Source organism: Canis lupus, chromosome 7 (assembly GCF_003254725.2).
Source record: "Canis lupus dingo isolate Sandy chromosome 7, ASM325472v2, whole genome shotgun sequence".
NCBI lineage: Eukaryota > Metazoa > Chordata > Mammalia > Carnivora > Canidae > Canis > Canis lupus.
In genome coordinates this window covers 34,216,901-34,235,341 of record NC_064249.1, presented here as the reverse complement: position 1 = coordinate 34,235,341, position 18,441 = coordinate 34,216,901, and the positions used below count along the sequence as shown (strand labels likewise).

Sequence of the window (18,441 nt, the reverse complement as noted above, 5' to 3'; positions counted from 1 at the left end):
TTTAAGCAGAGCCTGCTGGTTTGTTTAATGTCTTCAGAGAGGAAGCCCCCAGTTTGCTGGGTGGAGGAGGATAGTCATGGCTGGGTAGGGTGGGGAGTAGAACTGTTGATTTTGGTTTCAGTCCTATGCTCCACTTCTGCCTTCCGAATTTTTCTGGTATCCCGAGAGCAGATCAGTTTCTTTCATTCGCAAGTGGCTCCTCTGGAGACACATAAGATTTGCCTTCCTCCATTTTGCCACATCAGGTTCTATTTATCCAATCTTCTTTCTGCCTTCACACATCTCATTTGGGATCACAGAGGGCTCCTTAGGTAATGATTCACGTCTCTCAGGAAATATGCTACCTCTTCAGTATCTTGGAGGATTATCTCAAGTCTCAAAATTTAAAGATCAGAAAGATACCTATCTGAGAAAAACCATATCCCTGTCCTTGTTTTTGGTTCAACATGGTCCCTGTGCCCCCCGCCCCCCCACCATGCCCCACTGCCTCACAGGTACTGAAAGTTTAAAGCTCTTGCATACAGTTAACGACCGGTTGTTTCTTAAAGTTTAAGTAAGACATTTGAAGCAGAATGATGTCTCTCCAATGAAAGGATTCTTCCATTAGGTGAGAGAGCCTTTTCTTCTTGGTCAAGAAGAGATGTGGATTTGCTTAGAATTCATCCCAAGGACCAAGTGGCCTCATTGTATGAAGCAATTTCCCACTTTCCATTCACCTCATTCCTCATTTTGTTTCATTTTGGTTCCAGGTTCATCTCAAAGGAAGCTTGCTCTGATCAATACTTTGCAGTTCTCAATATGTCAGCACATTTTTTAAAACTACCCCCAGCTTTTATGCATGTATTAGCTTATAATTTATTCCTCTGAACTGTGGCTCGATGCCTATCTTTCTTATTAGATTATACATGAGAGCAGGGATTATCTCTTTTTCAAGCTCAGATCAAGCACTTAATCTACGTTTGCTTCTCTTAATAAGAATTTACCTATATTTGAAATAGTCCAAATCAGTTAATAATGATTTATGCTTCTCCTTTCAAAATCACATACAATATCTGGTAATTTAAGGGAGTTATAAGAAATTGTTAAGTTAGTGTTCTTCCAAGATTAGTATCTCCTGCCACAACATGTACTATGTACTAAAATAAACTCCAAAAAGACAACAGATATCCTTAACCTGGATTAGGAAAACATGCAGAGGAATATTTATCTGTTCTCAGTTATTTCCCCAGGAAAAAAAAAAAAAGTCACTTTTTAAAAGAACAATCACAAACGAAACATAGATTTTACAATATAAAAATACAAAACCTTTACATACAAAAAAATCATAATGTTCACAGTAGCAATTCTTTCTAGAAGCAGCCTTGCTCTGCAACCCAATATATGGAAACTGAATCTAGAAATGTGTCAACAGAAGATTGGTTACATTACTTATACAAAGGAACATCAAGAGGCTATACTGACAGTGAGAGCTATCTGTTGGTGGCACTATTTATTAACTGAGAAATATGATTTATTGACCTAAAAATATGATATACTGGTAAGAAAGGAAAATATTGAAAAATCAGCATCTATAAAAGTGATACCATTTTATAATTAAGAATACCTTTCCCCCCCCCTTAAAATATTTTGATGTGTATATTACATTTTAATATTGACTCTTTCTAGGTGTCAAAATTAGGAATTTTTAAAAATTTATTTTCCTTTTCCATGTTTTTTGAGTTTTTACAATGGACATAGATTTAAGACAAAAAATAAAGTCACTTTAGCTGAATCTATTGTGGCCATCATGTCATAATACATATAAACCTCACCATCAGGCTCTACATCTTAAACCTAGATGGTGATGTATGTCAATTATTTCTCAATAAACCTGAACAAAAAAAAACTGAAAGTCATTTTGATTTTGAAAACAATTCATGAAAACCAAAAGGAACTGGGAATAAAAATTTCAAAATTAAAACAAGAACTGGGAACACATAAAAAATGAGACAAACGAGTATTAGAAGCCTCATTTAATAAAGTGCTATTCCACTCTCCAGCAAAATTCCAATTAAAAACAAATATGGGGAATATGAAAAATATTCACAGAGGTCAATAAAGATTTATAAAATACTCAATTTCTACTATTATTTTAAAAATGCATAACAAAGCCAGATTCCAGTTAAATATTTAGTGCATGCCTAGTCTCTTCCAGATAGCTGAATGCATCCTTTTTATATGATCACAATTAATTCTTCAAGGTACGTGTTTATTTCCTTTTCTCTTTGAGATAAGTAGGAGGTCACCTAAATGGTGATTAGCCCGGCCCAGATACAAACACTGGCCTGTCCAACTCTAAAGGGGTTGTCCCACCCACTGTACAATACTGCCTCTCACTTTTTCTTTTTAAACCTCGCCTGTTTGTGTTACATATTGATACGGGTACATGTATACTGAGAATTTAACGTAGCACCTGATCAAAGTCATCCACCTCAACAGCCTTAAAAAGGGTCCAAATTATTGCAACAAAAAAAGAGACAAGTTCAGGGACTCTGGACCAGCGATCCCCTGTTAGGCATCTTGCCTAAGGGAATCAGCAAAAAAAATTCAGAGTTATGGACAAAATTATTATTGTATTCTTCATAACAGTTAAAAACTGGAAACATCTTAAATGTCTAATGAAGTATCATGCATATGAATGATTCAATTAAAAGTTTCCAGAGTAGTGATGTAGACAAATGTTCACCAGATGACAGTAAGTGAAAAGCAGGATACAAACTGTATATACAGAACTCACTCACCAGGTGAATGCATGTGCCCATACATTCACACACAAACTTACTGAAAGGAGATACTTCACAGCTGAACAATATACTTCACTGGATGGTAATGTCAAAAGAAAATTTTTTCTTAATTTTTCTTTATAGTTATAGCCAAATGTCCTATATTGAGGATTTCTTGCATGACCATAAAAAGGTAAATGTTATTTTGTAAAGTGCACATTACTATCAGGTATTTTACTGCTATATTTTTTTCTGCTTTGCATATTTTGGGGTTTCTCCCCTCCCTTTGTTTATAATGGTAATTTGCCTTACAATTTGCAATGTTTGATAAAAATTTGGCAAATACATATGGACATCATCATTTGTCTGTCTAGGGCCCATGATATATTGAAAGAACTAGTAGTTTGCAAAGTTCAGAGAGTAAACTTCCAGCACAAGTTTCTGTGTTGATTCAAGATTACATGTGGCATGATTATCCCAATGTCATATAAAAGAATAATTGACTCTAATCCATTTTTATAGAAAATTTAGGTAATTCCTGGCTTCACAGAAGCATGAACTTTTCCCTGCATTTTTATATACCAGTTATATTGTATAGTGGCACTTGCATGAAGTATAATATTTTACTACTACAATTACGATTACAATGAAAATTGCTTTTTAAGGGAAAACCTGACCCCTTAATTTTTTATTCTTTTAGATTCTCACTTAACTTTTGGTGACAATTAGCAGAAGCCAGTATGAGTCTCTCCTTGCAGAACATAATTTGTGCAGCATCCCAACCTAACATCATCTAAATATGCGGGGGGAAAAAATAGTTCAACCGGGTGTGTGTTCTTTACTTCAATTAAACTCACACAGTTGGATACTGAGTGTTGCCAAAACAGTAATATAATTTATACATTATAGTCCACACAGTAAAACTACACTAAAAGTCATTTAACAATATTTATAACACCATAAAATACAGTGTTAAAATATATGAACTGCAATATGTACCAAAATTATAAAATTTGTTTCTCATCATCAGTGATTAAAACCAGGATCATTGCTCTAGCCTCAATACCCACAACCCTGGTGACAGATTAGAATTCAAATCTTAATGATCAATTTACAATTAACAAGATAGAAGTGAAACAAATTAAACCAACCATTATATATAACGAGACCCAATGGACTCCCATTGTTCCTCTTAATTACAAAACGCAAATCACAAATACACAATGGGCAGTGTTAGACATCAATCCATAAGCCTAGCAACCCAGAAAGTGACAATGACGGGAAAGAAAGAAGAGAAGCAAAACCACCATGTAGACCGGGGTTCTGTGCTCGCTGCTAGCCTGTCTCTCCAACATGCAAGTGCCCAGGGGCTGCAACGGAGAACAGGCTGGATCTTCACCCTGCAGCTGGCAGAGGCTCATGCCTCCCAGCGTCCAACACTTCTCAGCTCTTCCCAGGCCACGGTCAGAGCACTACAAACTGCACTCTGAACATTTTACTGCTGATTCATCCAAGCGCCTGCAGAGAGGGAACACTTCCCTCACTCTGATAAACAGAAATCACAGTTGCCCCAGAAATATTTTAAAAGCTCCACTTTTAAAAACAACCCTATAGCTGTAATAAGCTCCCAGGGTTCTGGAGAATAAAGACGAAAGGGTAGCTAAAGTTTATGGGAGCATCAACTAAAATTAGCCAGAGTGTCTGCCTGGTGCCAATTAAAAACAAAATGGAACTAATTCTCTTCGTCTCATGGTCAGAAACAAGCTATATAAAATGCACAGAATCGGCAGTTCATTTTTAGTCTGAAAATGGGATGTGCCATTCACAAACCCGAGAGTTAAAGACACCACCCAAGCGGTGTGGAATGCGCGGTGCACAAAGTAGCGTGCTAATCACTGCGGAGGGCTTCCAGACAATGGGAGGACAAGGCGCTGCCACAAGACGACCTACGTTACTTGGGGAAAAAACATGTAAATGGACACACACGGAGGACCCATTTCTAAACACTTCCACAGAGCAGCCTAACACGAGGCTGGGGTAACGAGTTAGAGCCTACGGAATGGTGAGCCCAGACTGTCAGCTTTCCTAGGGACTGCATGGGCTCTGGTTAAAGGGCTGGATCTGTGAGTAAAAAAAAATAAAGCTTATTATAAATGGTGTGACTCCATTTGGTTAATATGGGATTATAAATAACATGGAACTCTTAGAGAAATGTCACGTTTAAGAAAAAGGGAGTCAAAAAATTGGTTTCAATTGTTGATCAATACAGAATAAATATACCTACTTTAAAAAAAATATTACTGTAGTACTCTGAGGAAAAGCAGGTTCAAAATTACCATGTGATTTAATTATTTTGGAGACTGAAGTTCCACAATGACAACACTTTAGAAAGCTCCAAAAACTCCAAGATTTTCCTTACCTCAAAATGCAGGAAAAATCATTTATCCAAAGTTTAGTATAGGATATACAGAGCTCCTGGAGAGTATCTATAGGGCTTCCTAAGTTTATAATCTTTATTTAAAAAGAAATACTCTGATCCCTTCAAGTTATATAGGTGAATTCAAAGCAAAAGGTAATGTCAAAATCAAATGATAAATGTTGTATGCATTTTGAAAATGTCATAGTCTTCATGGAGGGAGCCAGAAGGAAAAGAGACTCAGTGGACAAGAAATTAAGAGTAAAAAACAATCTTTATCATATGTACCACTTTCTTGTGAGACACACAAAATGAATATTTAAAAAACTTTGGGAGCTCTTAAAAGTTTTAACAAATGTAAGTAACGGTTTCTTGAATGTTTACGATCGCCAGGACTTAGTTTTGGATAAACATGTAAAATTACAGTAGATGCCTATTTGAATTCTTCAGATTTACAAAACCAGCCATCAGAGCAGGACTTGAAACACAATCAGATCCACATTTTCCTGATCCTACTTTGCCTTTAAAAAAGGTTTTCCTTGTGGTATAGAGTTTATGTCTGTCAGAATGGCACTCAGACCCTCCCTGGCAAAGACAGTAATGGCTAGATCAAAGTCAAATCCAAACTGCTCTAGTCAAGACCTTAAAACAGTGCTATCACCTATGGTTACACTTTTGTGTGTCAAGCACCATGCTAGGTGATTTATATACGCATGTATGTATATGTGTGGATCCATGTATCTCTCTATATTTCTAATTCCCACAACAATCTTGCAACATAGTTTTAGAAATGTTTTAGGGGCACCTGGGTGGCTCAGTCACTTAAGCATCTGACTCTTGGTTTCAGCTCAGGTCATGATCTCAGGGTCAAGCTCCACACTGAGTGTGGAGCCTATTTAAGATTCTCTCTCTCTTCTCCCTCTGCCCCTCCTGACCCCCTTCATGTTCTCAATCAGTCAATCAATCAATAATTAAAAAAATATATATTTTGTAGATGGAGAAGCTTAAGTTTAGAGATATTAGGCAATGTACCCAAGGTCACGCAGCCAAGTGATAGTCAAACCTAGTTCTTCCTGAATTCTGAAATGGTTTTTACTGCACCTTGCCTGTCATCAACAAAGGAATAGGTTGGGACCAGAATCAGGGCAAGATATGAGGGTGTAAAACCATACCTGTTTCATTCATTTAGTCAGTGAATATGTACTGAGTGCCATGTGTGTGTCAGACATAGAGGAACACACTCAACACAGTAGTGGTCAGACACCGGAGGGATCCAAAGCAAGAGGAGGTGGAGAAGGCCTGAGGTTCAGTCTGTACAGGGTAAATGAATAGATTTAGATCAGCAAAAAGAGGGCCTGGGGCACAGGGCACAGGTTGACCCAGGCTCACAGGCTCCCCTCCCATGACAAGCATGCCTACTTCTCCAGGGGAATTTAAACAAGAATTTTTCTTTCCCAAACTTCTTCATTATCACTACTTTGGCCTCGATTTTCTTTGGTAGTAGATATAAAATATTATACTTATTACAAGAAAGATTATAGGCCTTGGAACTAGAAATATCTATGATAGACTCTAGCTCTCCCACTTTCCAGCTATTTAAATACTCTATTGGCTCCCTCACATGTAAAAGAAGATAATAATTCCTGTCTCAAGTTGTAAGAATTAAATAACATATACCAAGCATAGTACACGTCCTTCTCTTTATATGCTGCGATCTCCAGAATTACATCTTCTTAGAGAGCAAGGTAATTAATAATTGATCACAAAGAATCTTTTTTTTTTTTTCTTTTTTTTTTTATTTATGATAGGCACACAGTGAGAGAGAGAGGCAGAGACACAGGCAGAGGGAGAAGCAGGCTCCATGCACCGGGAGCCCGACGTGGGATTCGATCCCGGGTCTCCAGGATCGTGCCCTGGGCCAAAGGCAGGCGCCAAACTGCTGCGCCACCCAGGGATCCCGATCACAAAGAATCTTAAGATAGTACAATCCTTTAAGTCCCAGACCGATATAACTTTTTCTTAAATTATATGATAGTCTTTTTTTGTTTATTTCTAACAAATCCTTTACTTTGGAGTTTATGTGAGGCAAATTAAATATTTCTAATTAGCAATAGCTACTATTGATATAAGGGTCTCTTCCATGAAAAAATCATTTGGGTTTCCCTGTCAAACTTCCTGAAAATATCTGGGATTTTGGCACCCTGAGCTTGTTCTCTACCCAAACAAGATATTTAATTAGTAATTGCTGGGGATCTCTGGGTGGCTCAGTGGTTTAGCGCCTGCCTTCAGCCCAGGGCGTGATCCTGGAGTCCCGGGATCAAGTCCCACGATCAAGTCCCACGTTGGGCTCCCTGCATGGAGCCTGCTTCTGTCTCTGCCTGTGTCTCTGCCTCTCTCTCTCTGTTTCTCTCATGAATAGATAAATAAAATCTTTAAAAAATAATAATTAGTAATTGCTAAGGAAGTGCACATGTCAGAGCATATTCTGGTGCTTTTTAGGAGGCTCTGTCTTCCTATGAGCAGAACGAACTGGATTCATAAGCATTCTGGTTTCCTACATGATTCAGGGATGGGGATTCCATCAGCTAAACCACCTCATTGATGCAGGAACCCAAGATAGGGCTCAGGTTGATCAGATTTGCTCTGATTCTCTTGGAAATTCTGAATGAGATACCTAAGTCAGAAGTTTGTTGAGCTCTATCACTTGCTCTGTGTAGATCTTAGTGAGCTTCAGAAAAAAATAGAAGATATCTACAGGTTATTTTTCCATTAGGTTGTATTTTAATGGGACATCTGATGTCTAGTTAGCTACATGAATGATGCCTTTTATAGTTCAGTTCAAAGTGATTCTATCCAATATCATTCATTTATAAGAGGAAAGCACAGTTTAAGCAGGTCAAGTAAATTTGCCTAAGATTACACACTCTCAGAGCTGAGATGAGAATTCAGACTTCTTGTCATTTAGAGTATAAAATCATCCATCCATGGGAAGTAATATGATTAGAAAATGTGCAGAAAATAATTTATGAAGATCCCAATCAATGTATCTCATAAAAGAACAGTGTATCTACAAAATGAATGATAGCTGTTACTGTAAAACAAGTCAATTTTAGGAGAACAAAAGGATGGTTTGGGTTTATTTATTTTCAAGTATCACCTACTTTCATTTTTATAGATACACATTTCATCTATTATCATTTGACCTAGAAACAGCTTCTGGGTGTTCGTGGAGCACTGTGATAACAGATTAAAATGTTAACTGTACCAACGTAAGACTTTAAAACTGCTTGATTGATTTATCTGAATCCTTTATTAAAATACTTGCCATCTTGAACTTTGTGTTCTGAAGTTTTATAATTATCAATTCTGAACATTAAAAAAAGTCAAATAATAGTACATACACATAATCATGAAAAAACACCTAGGTGTCTGTATGGATAATTAAGAAACTGTCATACAGAGAAAATATTTTCACAGGAAATATGTCAACACATATCTAATTTTGACATTAGCTTCAAATAGTGGAAATACTGTTTTTTAAGAAAAAAAATGACAGTATTCACACAAACAGTGCTCTGAAAGTATTGTGTAACATTACCTACCTGCTTTTCTGAGAGATTTGCTCCAGTTTCTTGGCTAATGCACAGCACTCTTCCTTTAACTTTGTCAAAAATGTATTCTGGGAGGTCAGCAATGAATACTGTTCATTTTCTAGAAATAACAATAAACCCACCACCAATATAAGATATTTATGGTTGTAATTCTGCAGGGCTTCCATATGTAGATTGGTAAAAGTGCTAAGACTGCTACCCATTTCTGGTAAGCCACTTGGTCAATTTCAAGGTCCTAAGTCAAAGGACCACTCACCCGGAAAGACACTGAATCTTGGGAGGCATTAATTTGTCTAATAATTACACACCGAAAACATTTTTGATCACTCTAGCTTGGGGTAATGTTTTAAGGTGTTGATAAACTGTCAGATATCTCAACTGAAGCCATAGATGCCTGTATCTTTTGTAATACGCAAGATATTATATTTTTATTTTAACAATTTTACTATAAACTGTCAAAAATGATCACAATTAGATAATTCATAACTAAAATAACGGAGGAACTCTCTTCTATACTGTAATTCGTACTTTATGTTTCATATTCGCCCACGTATCTCACTGTTCCAACCCCTTGCATATACTTCTTTAATTATGAAGGTAAAATACATGATTTTCCTTCAAATTTGGATTTCATTGTCAACAGTATGAGTTTCACTGAAGATCTGGTCAAAGGAACTGAAGAGAGTGTGATATATTTGTACAAAATAAAAGGAAGTGTCCTTAAGGAGCTCTTAACAGTTAAATATTCTCACGGAGTATTTAGAATCAGAGATTCTGCTCAACACTCCTTGCTTACTAGAATCTTGCGAGCAGGAGGGGTAAACACTAATTTTTCCTAGGATTTCCTCCTCTTATTCTTACTGGACAAACAACTACTGATTCTGGAAAAATGCTAGAGGGAATCATGTGAGTCAATCAATATGACATTTGCCTTTTAGAAGCAAATAAATGATTTAATGAATTTTATCCTACAATTTTTCACCTATAGGATAAGCAATAATTTTTTTTACCATGTCATCAAAAATAGTGCACAGGAGATCATGTAAAAATTATCTTTAAGTGTAAGGTTTAACAAATCCGTTTATTTCTTTCTAATTTTAGCTATTTATTGGCAAAAAGCATATAATCTACAAAGCAAAATAAACCAAGGCACTAAAAATTAAGCAACACTTTTCTGGAAGAGACAGGATCAATTAAACTTTTGTTTTAATAGTACAATCAGCTTGGAGTATGTGGTGTGGAATTATAATGACTGACATGGTCTTGTTTTGACTAACACTGTCTGTGAACACACAACTCAAAAGTGAAAGGAACCACAGAATGCTCCGACTGAACACATCAAACTGCCTGCTTTGAACAAAAGTGCATTTTACTTTCAAATTAAAGGTAAAGAGTTACTGGCCAACTCAGTCTGCAAAATAGCACCGATGTGATGAAAGATGGCAATTTTTAGCCAAGCTGCCAGCTGTGGTCAATGCCTTGTATTAGTGAATTTTCACAGCAGTTTGAGAACTTGAAGAATGCAAAGGATTAAACATCACTCTAGATTGGGCTGGGGGAGGTGGGGAAATCATACAAATGCTAAAAATGTTCGAAGCTGCAAAGATTAAATAAAGGAACATATCAATTTGGAGCCACTGAATTACATCCAGCTGCGACAGTGAATTAAGAACCGATTAATGGCTAAAGCTTTTCTCCAGTTTGGATGCTGAAGCAAACTCATTAGGCTTTTAGAGTAGCTATAATGTGTGTACTGTGGGAACTGTTCAATGCTATTCAGGAGACTCTAACTGTAAGCTCAGAGCATTTCCCGCAGAGCTTCTGATGCTATTTTTTTATATAACATGTGTGCCTGAAAACCCAGCCAAAAACAAGCCCTTTGTTTTTCTACTTTGTTGTGGTCTCTCTCAGCTTTACGTTTCTTGAACACAGGTAAATAAACTCATAATCCAGATGGTGCAACAGATGTGAGAGCAGCACTCTGAAATCAACAGACAGTGGGCAATACTTTCCATTTTCTCTTTTAAACGCTAACTAATATGTAATTCGGAATCTCCGGTGTAGTTAGCATCTGCTCCCTTCGGCCAGCCAAAGGTTACAGGTGTTCCTGATGTCATTTCACAGTAAGGCGTGGGCCTGGCTTGTGAGCCAGTGCCCAGGCTCTAATCTTTCCCTACCACCTACCAGTTTTGTCATGCTGGGTCTCCATTTGCTGTATCTTCTGTGTCAGCTCCTGCTCTCTTTGCTGGGCCTGAAGGGCTTGAGCCTTTGCTTCGTTGCTAAAGCTCTGCTGAATGCTATCTTTTTCCAGTCTACAAAGCAGAGAGGAGACAGACAGAAATGTAATCTACAGATGCATCAAGGCCCACCATTTCCCCTACAGACCACAGAGAGCTGATACATTGTAAATTGTGAAGCAGAAGAAGACAACAATCATTGCCAGACTCTCCCGCAATCCCTCCCCACCCCCTGCAGGGGAAAAGCCAAAGGACCTTTCATACCGTATTCAATACATGCCATACATTGAAAGGGACTAAAGTATACAACTTTAAAAATCAAAACATCATGACCTCTGAATATTTTGTAACTTTAAAACACATACCCCCTTTTTGGTTAAGACTGTCAACGTTCTGTGCCACCAATTGTTGTTTTAGCTTTTGAATGGTCAGATTTCCTACGGATCTTGTGGTTCCACAAAAGGCATGATTCAATACACCAAAACTTAAATTCTTGAAACTAAGCTTTGTAGACCACTCTGCTTTTCCTCTCCAACTTAAAATGGAATCTCAGATAGAATGTAGGAGATCCTATCTAGAAGCAAATAAATGCTTCTGCCACGTGCATGTTTTCAGTATACATCTTCACACATTAGGCCACATAATGGGAATATAAATATGAATATGAAAATGAATAACTTCCCCCAGCATTTCATAATAAGACCCCTTTTGGGTCACTTGAGAGAATTTCCAAGATGAGAATATGCCACAGTCCAAGACAATATCCCACCCCTGGGTGATGGGATATTGACTCCTTGAGATGGGTCATCCCACCAGGTCAATATCCCATCACAGTGGTTCCTAAAGAAAGAAACTGTCTAAACAATTAGAAGCTGAAGAATGTACAGGATCACATTGCTGGCAGCAGTGTAGATACTGACACCACACACACACACACATTAGGTTTGTTCCTCATACTCTAAATATGGGTAAGTGAAATGAGGGTTTCCTTTAATTAACTGACTTAGTTATTTCTAACTCCTTATCTCCTTGTGGGCATTTCTCATCCGTGCTGTTTTAGTTTACTAATTGAGATATTTACTGCCTTGCCTTTGCCAAACTAAAAATAAACAATTCCATAAAGCTATCACTAGTAGTCTACATACCGCTGTGGAGCTTCGATTCATTGGCTTCTAATTATAAAGCAACATAAGGAAAGTCTGTATTGAAATTGGTCAATGCATGCAGTAATGTTGTGGTGTAAAATTTCAGAAGGAAACTATACCCATACCTCACTCAAATGGAATCATCAGGAGTCCACGTTAAATGTGAAATAAGGTCCCTTCTGGTGCTTCTAATAACAACACCCCCCTGGACTTGCTCCAAGGTCTTCCCTCACACTAAGTTCCAAACTGGTATATTGCAACAAATAGATATACTAGGCCACCTTTTGCCTCTCCAGTCACTTCATGCATCTTCTGCCTGTGGATCACTGCTTATGTCTCTGTTTTCCTGGGATGTCTTCCCCACCATCCAGTTCCACCCCCACCCCTGTCCTTCTACTCAATGTACCCTGGTCCTTTGAAGTCTGCTCAAAATTCTCCCCTCTCCTTCCATTCTCTCTTAAATCAAGTATTCTTTCCTCAGCGACCTTAATATATGTTGTAAATGGATACATCCTACTAAGATAGCATTTATCACACTTGAATTATTGCTTCTTGTCATCTTTGTGTCTCTAAATCCTGAGCCCGCCTTAGGATTGGCACATAAGAAGTCAGCAGTGAATGCTTAATGAATAGATGTTCTTATATCCTTACCATGGGGGACGGGAGGGTGCAGTCTTTAGTGAGGCTGGAGAATCTGCTCAAGCTGGTAATGAGGGGGCAAAAACTTTTCAGACATGTTAAAAAGAAGAGTGCCTGGATGAGAGTGGCTCTGGTGCCTCTGTCAGCTGGAGATCATGCTCCTGAAGGAATGAGCCTAAAAAAAGAACACTGTGAACTCTTCCACTGAGTAACCACATTTAGGTCAGACCCCTGGTTATAGGCAGGGAGATGTGGGGCTCTGAGATCACTAAAAACCGGGTAGCCATACAATGCACCAATACAAATGGATACAAAACCAATATGCATTTGAGAGTGAAAAGGAGAGCTATTGATAATCATACCAGGACAATAGTGATAACTGGGGCTACCCTTGGTAAACTGTGGCTATGGTTCTTCTACATAAGGGTCTCAACATCAATTTTTAGCATGAGAAGCTGCCTAATAACTGATATTCTAAATTTATAATAGAAAAAATAACTATTGTTATTGTACCTCTCCTTATAAAATAAGACAATTTAAAAGAATACTCGACCAAAGTGCCTGGGTGGCTCAGTCAGTTAAGCGTCTGCCTTCGGCTCAGGTCATGATCCCAGGGTCCTGGGATTGAGCACCAGGTCAGGCTCTCTGTTCAGCAGGGAGATTGCTTCTCCCTCTGCCCCTCCCTGCCTCTTATATGTGCACTCTCTTTGCTCTCTCAAATAAATAAATGAAATTAAAAAAAAAAAAGCTCTACCAACAAATGTTGAGTTATACACCATGTCTTGTTTCTTGAATCCTTCTCCAATTTTTACTGTATTTAAGAAACTACATATTATTTTATAATTTTAATTGAGGTATAATTGACATATTAGTTTCAGGTGTACAACATAATGATTCAATATCTGTGGTACGAAATGATCACAAGTCCAGTTCACATTTTTTTTAATGGATAAAAACATGGCATACCTGTACTTTCCTATTTCCTCCCTTCAGCCCCCATTACTCCCGTGTTGCGTTCTCCTCCTGTAGGTTCTTTCTGAATTAGTAGGCTTTTTTTTTTTTAAGATTTTATTTATTTATAGAGATGCAGAGAGAGAGAGAGAGAGGCAGAGACATAGGCAGAGGGAGAAGCAGGCTCCATGCAGAGAGCCTGATGGGGGACTCGATCCAGGGTCTCCAGGATCACGCCCTGGGCTGCAGCCGGCGCTAAACCGCTGTGCCACCGGGGCTGCCCCGACTTAGTAGGCTTTTTATAAAACCTTACAATGTTAGAACTGAAAGGGAATCTCAGATCTGTCTAATCACATCCTTTCACATTACAGCTGAAAAAAGAAATCTGCTCAAGGTTACATTGTAAATGATGTGAAGGCAGAGGTGGTATTTGAAATATTCTGATCTAGGGAAACCTATTTTATGACACTCCAGAGGTAATGTAATCATGGATGAAAGAATTAATAAAAACCACTTATGTATCCAAGGGAGGGATTAGGGAAGAATTCAAATCAATTCATTTAATATTTAACAAAACTGTATTATGTGAAAGACACTCTGCTAGGCACGGAGTCAAATAATGACAAATATGGCATAGTCCTTGCTCCTGACAGGGAATTCAAAATGGCTAAAATAGGAAGTAGAAGGTGGAATACATGATAAGAAAGCTATAAGGGGTAAACTACCAAAGCTAAGAAAAATGAGACGTCAGTCCCAGTGGAGTGTGAGAGTGCCCTGAAGGGTAGCTGAGCTGGTCTTCCCCAACTGGGTTTCTTTCCGTTCTCACTCAGAACACTGATGATTTCACTTAATCAGATTTGTAGCTAGCCATATTTTATAAACTGGAATAAAAGCAATGTCAGTAAAGAAGAATTTCTTGGTTGTGATTAAAATGAGGCTGAAAGATGTATTTATAATAGCTAAAAACTAGAAACAATCTAAATGTCTATTAACTGCCAAGTGGATAAACGAATTGTGTTATAGCTTTACAGGGATACTAGGAATAGTAGGAATAAAAAGGAACAAGGTACTGTAAGTATAACTCACAAGTGAGCCTCAAAATCAGTATGCTTAGTTAAAGAAGCCAGGCACCAAAAACATATTGTATGATTTCATTTACATGATATTCTAGAAAAGTAAACACTAGAGCGACACATGAGTGCCACCAGGAACCGAGGACAGGGGATGAGTGTGAGGCAACAAATAGGCATGAGGAAAATTTGGAGTTGACAGAAATATTCTGTATTAGGATTATGACTGGTTCCACCTCTGTATACATTTGCCTAAATATATTTCATTGCACACCTAAAGTTGGTGATTTTTATATTTAAATTTACCTCCATAGAGCTAATTTTAAAAAGGAGCAAATGGACTACAATAGGAACATCTTTCTTCTTCCCCAAATTATTCACAATCACCAGTGGCCACAAATGCATGCGTGGCCATGTCAATGTTTTCTTGATGACAAGAGTTAAAGTCAAAAGTACTGGATAGACTTAAAACACAGACTATGTACACACAGAGGTTTTGCCACTCCTTTTTTCCAATTATAGTTGTGGTTGATTATATTTTCTAAGAATGTCTGCAATGATATATACCATCCCATTAAAGAAACAGACTGAGGAACTGTTCTGATCCCCAACATTTCTGGATCATTATTTTAAATCCTGCTATTTTAAAAATATTCATGTCGAAGAGAAAAAATGACTTACTAGATTTTTTTAAGGACATTTAAAATTTTATAGATACATTGAAGAACTAAAAGTTTCTGATGATCCTAAAGTTCATCAATGAGTCTGGGACAGAAATGATGAAAGCTTCAAGTCTAACCCGAGAATGAGGCCTATAGTGGCAGTGATTTGAGGCACCAGTCCTGTCTGCCATGTTTCTAGTCATCTTTTCACTGAGGGCTGAAAGTTCTAGTATTAAACTTAAAACCCTTTTGGTTAAAAGGTGTTTCCCTTTTAAAGTACAATATAGAGAGCTTTGTGACAGTATTGGTAAGACAAAGTTATCAGACCTTTTTTAAAAAAAATTTTTTTTAAGATTTTATTTATTTATTCATGAGACACACACACAGGCAGAGACACAGGCAGAGGGAGAAGCAGGCTCCATGCAGGGAGACTGACATGAGACTCAATCCTGGGTCTCCAGGATCATGCCCTAGGCTGAAGGTGGTGCTAAACTGCTGAGCCACCCAGGTTGCCCTATCAGACCCTTTCTAACATGCTTTCTAGCCAAGAGCCATTCCTGATGGAATTATATAGAAAAGCAGCAGAGAGGTATGGGTGTTATTATGAGTTAAGACACATGATGTTCATTTGTCCCAACATTAGCAATATTATCTTTGAACACTTGTTTAATGTCATTGGTATGCTATAAAATGTTTAATAACTGGTCTCCAGAGGGACAGAACTGTTTATTTGTAGTGTTTACCAATTTCCAGTGTAAATGCTTCTACCATGGCCTGTTTTAGGCTACCAAAGTAACATCACTGAACACACATTTGGGACAAAATACACACGGTTGGCTTTCATAGGCTGGCATGAGGCAGCCCTGGTATACCACTGGTTAGGTGGGCTCTCCCAGGCTTCTCCACTATAAAGGTACTACCTCCTTCTTTGTAATTGATAGGTAATTTGTTGGGAGATGCTAAGACCACTTAAATACCCTATTCCTCATTAAATTCTAATCCACTAATTTTACATCCAATGGTGACTCTTCTATTCTAACATTCTTCCTTATTTGTTAGTTAACATTGTGCTGCAAGAAAAGGTCTTCCTGAGATCCCTGGGTGGCGCAGCGGGTTTGGCGCCTGCCTTTGGCCCAGGGCGCGATCCTGGAGACCCGGGATTGAGTCCCACGTCGGGCTCCCGGTACATGGAGCCTGCTTCTCCCTCTGCCTGTGTCTCTGCTCTCTCTCTCTCTCTCTCTCTCTCAATCTATCATAAAAAAAAGGGGGTCTTCCTTTCTCTCCCTTTATTAATTCATTGATATCAGCATGGAGTCATAGATTTCTATTTTACTCAGTGGGCTATAATCTAGTACGGTCATTATTTATTTTTTTGTTTAGCTCATCCTAGATTTGGCCAGTGAGAACCCCTTCAAGCTGTTTCCTATATCTCTCTCTTACTCCTATGAATGCCTTGGCCTTCTATCCCCACCAAGATGTTCCAGGCTCATCTGGTACTATCCTTGTACCAGTCTTGCAATCATCATTTGTCCAAGGAACTCTTCTGCCTTTTAGTGGAGAATGGTATTTAGAACCAAGATTTGTCATCAGGTGGTGCACACTGCTACTGAGAAGTCTGCTTCTAAATAACCTTAGTAGACAGTACCAGGATAAGAATATACATACAAAGGTAGAAATACATAATTATTTTTTCCACATAAGTGCATATTAATAATACATGTACATTCACACTAATCTTTCTAATTCCAACCCAACAGCATAGATAAAACCTAGTCTCCCTTCTTTCCATCACTATAATTTTCTTCCTCAACAGTGAGAAACTTGGCTCCCATTATCTTCAACATATTTACTCATTTGTTCAAACTTATATTGTATACACAGAAAATTGCTAATCTGCTATAGAAAGCATATCTACTATTAACTAGAATTAAATATTTGCTGACAGTTTTAGTGGCTTTGTGGCTTTTAAAATTTTTATTTATTTTTTTACACAAATGTAACATACCACTTTCAGTTTATTTTCTTTGTGTTCTGGAAAAATTATATCTTGAGAGGAAACAGAAAACAGTAGAAAAGTCACACAGCTACAGTGTCAAATCATGGCATTCACCTTCTTGTTACTTATGTGGCCATGGACCAGTAACTTAATTCTTTTAATCCCAGGGTTCTTCATTCAAATAGGGCAGAAAAAAGATCCTACCTTAAAGGATGAATAATTTTGGTAAAGTATTACTTATTAATGTATACTGTATGCTAAACTCTTTACATTTTTCCTTTTATTTAATTTCATACCAAGCCTCTGAGGTAGATTCTTTTTTTTTTTTCCTGAGGTAGATTCTTATCCTTACTTTATAAACTAGGAAACTGAAGCCTAGAAAGGTTTTATTACTTGATCGAAATCTCCTAGTTATTAAGGGCCATAGCCAGGAAATCCAGGCCAACCTGACTCTAAAGTCCACAGTATGAATCCCTATGTTTCAATCTCTTAGTTTTTCAGGGGTGCAGAGAAATGAGAGAAGGTTAAAAAGATAACTGAAATAATTCAATTATCCGTGTGTGTCTTTTAAGAGTTATATCATCCACCTTGATAGCTGAATTCCCTGATAGTTCTCCTTCTCCATTTGTCCCATATGTTATTGGATCACTTCCTCCTACAATGACACTATCAATTAGTCATATCCTCCTTAAAGAAATACACTGAGCTTTACAAAAACGTTAAAGGCACACAACTACATCTCTGGCCTCAGAAGATAAGACACGTACATCTTATGCAGAATGTAAGTACCTAAAAAATAGAGTCCTTGGTTTTGCTCACTAATTTATCCCAAGAGCCTGGAGTGGCCTGGGACATCGCTGTGTGGTCAACAAATATTTGATGGACGAATAAATGAATGAATGAATGAATGAATAAACAACTGTTAAGAGATGGAAAGTACTAAGTCTCCACA

The 18,441-nt window shown here is 37.7% G+C and overlaps 1 protein-coding gene across 16 annotated transcripts in view; it reads right to left on the bottom strand.

Moving 5' to 3' along the window:
- Nucleotides 1-18,441, bottom strand: part of SDCCAG8 (SHH signaling and ciliogenesis regulator SDCCAG8) — a 242,196-nt gene that overhangs the window by 73,884 nt on the left and 149,871 nt on the right. For 12 of the 16 annotated variants that reach the window (XR_007411968.1, XR_007411969.1, XM_049112394.1 and 9 more), the window contains 2 exons: nt 10,974-11,101; nt 8,781-8,889 (listed from right to left, as the gene is read on the bottom strand). The exons of 1 other annotated variant lie outside the window; for it this stretch is intronic. Coding sequence is in view for 10 of the 15 variants with exons in the window: in XM_049112394.1 (XP_048968351.1) it covers nt 8,781-8,889; nt 10,974-11,101 (237 nt within the window). In the remaining 5 variants the exon portion in view is untranslated. Of the gene's footprint in view, nt 1-6,350; nt 6,490-8,780; nt 8,890-10,973; nt 11,102-12,822; nt 12,986-18,441 lie in introns of those variants that run through there. 3 more of the 16 variants (XR_007411970.1, XR_007411973.1, XR_007411972.1) reach the window with 3 other exon arrangements.